Genomic DNA, 1,557 nt, shown 5'->3' with positions numbered 1-1,557 from the left:
ATTGTTGTTGTTGATATTAATTTATTGTTGTTGTTGATGTTATTATTGTTGTTATTGTGTAGGAACACGACGGAAATCGTCCGTATATGGACAAGTTGTTTTCTCAGGACCAGGCACTCTGCTACGAGGCTCTTGTGTGAGTGTTCATCTCGCAAATCTCTCCGTCATCCGTCCGTCGATAGAGAAACTAGCGCTGAGAGGGTCTATGTCCCTCAGGGTACTGCCGGAACGTACCCTGGGTACGGTCTGGTATACCGTAACGTACCCTGATACTAAATACTACTATCTAATATGCCGGACCGTACCTCGCCTACTCCACTAACGAGTCTAGAGAGTCGCCTACGCCTACTCCCTAACCCTAACCCTAACTCTAACACTAACCCTAACCCTAACCATATCAGCTAGATAGTTACCAGGGTACGTTCCGGCAGTACCCTGGGGGACATAGACCCTATGAGCGAAACTAGCTACTCGATCTAACCTCATAAAGATTAGTTTTCAAAGTCCAAGAAACTATATCGAAGATGCAAAGTTGATCGAATAGACAGGTCAACGTTGCGGATCGCAGTAGAAAAGGCTTCAAATTTGCAATTTACTAAAGTGGAAGAGAGAGAATCTCGTAATCTCGTAATAGTAACGTTTCATATTCCGCAGGACAGTCTGTATGTTGAGGACAGGAGTTTGATGTAGATTGTATCGCTAGATCCTAAACGTAATTATATCGTAAGCAGTAACAGATAACGTTTTAACTCCTGAGGGAGTTGTACGTCGTCATGGTTACGGCTACACGCGTGTGGAGTGGGTTGCGCCGAAAATTGCAATGCGGTCACAGATTAAAATGTTACTCCCATTCCCCAGATTGGTCAGGGAAAAAATTAAAATGTATTTTTTGGGGGCTACTTTTTAAGCTCGCGTGCATGATAATAGCACTCTAAAATTTGGTTTGCATTGAAATCTTTGCAAATTTACGGGGGCTTTTTTGGCATTTAGGGGGCTAAATCGCCCTGAGCCCCCGTGTATTTTTTTCACTGACGGAGGTACAGAATTTTAGTTCTGTTCAACAGAATCATTGCTTGCATTTACTGATATGCAAGCAATCAGGTTATGGTGAAGATAAGTAACAATTAATCCTTAACGTATTTATTTATCTTTGCAGGGAACTGAAGAATTCTGTTATTGGTAGTAATAAACAGAAGAGCAATGTGATACTGCAGGGAGTTGTTCCAAGGTAAACGTACTGCTTAGAAACTCGATCTTTAGTCATCGTGAACACATACCAAGAGAAACTTACAACTCTGGTAGTAAATCCATTCCTACCTTACAAGACACTACACCTTATAAACTCAGTTTTAATTTACTTAGTAGTTTTGATTAATTAGCAGATTCTGAACAATTCTAAGTAATTAATGATTATTTTTATGTTAATAGCATTATATTAAGAATCGTGATAAATTATCGTCGGAGGACGAAGGAAAATGTTCTCATTGACTCCACTCGATGGCGCCACGTGCAGGTTGATGCAGTTTCTGCTAGAGGACAGCACCGGCATTGAGTTTC

The 1,557-nt window shown here is 40.9% G+C and overlaps 1 protein-coding gene across 1 annotated transcript in view; it reads left to right on the top strand.

Moving 5' to 3' along the window:
- The window catches only part of LOC106819208 (armadillo repeat-containing protein 8-like), a gene marked incomplete at its 3' end in the record, with an annotated part of 20,526 nt that overhangs the window by 1,203 nt on the left and 17,766 nt on the right, over window positions 1–1,557 (top strand). The window contains exons 2-4 of the mRNA XM_014823853.1: window positions 63–136; window positions 1,157–1,228; window positions 1,514–1,557. Of these exons, the coding sequence (XP_014679339.1) occupies window positions 63–136; window positions 1,157–1,228; window positions 1,514–1,557 (190 nt within the window). The remainder of the gene's footprint in view (window positions 1–62; window positions 137–1,156; window positions 1,229–1,513) is intronic.

This window comes from Priapulus caudatus, unplaced genomic scaffold (assembly GCF_000485595.1).
Source record: "Priapulus caudatus unplaced genomic scaffold, Priapulus_caudatus-5.0.1 Scaffold2977, whole genome shotgun sequence".
NCBI classification, from domain to species: domain Eukaryota; kingdom Metazoa; phylum Priapulida; class Priapulimorpha; order Priapulimorphida; family Priapulidae; genus Priapulus; species Priapulus caudatus.
This window is presented reverse-complemented; position numbering and strand designations above follow the sequence as displayed.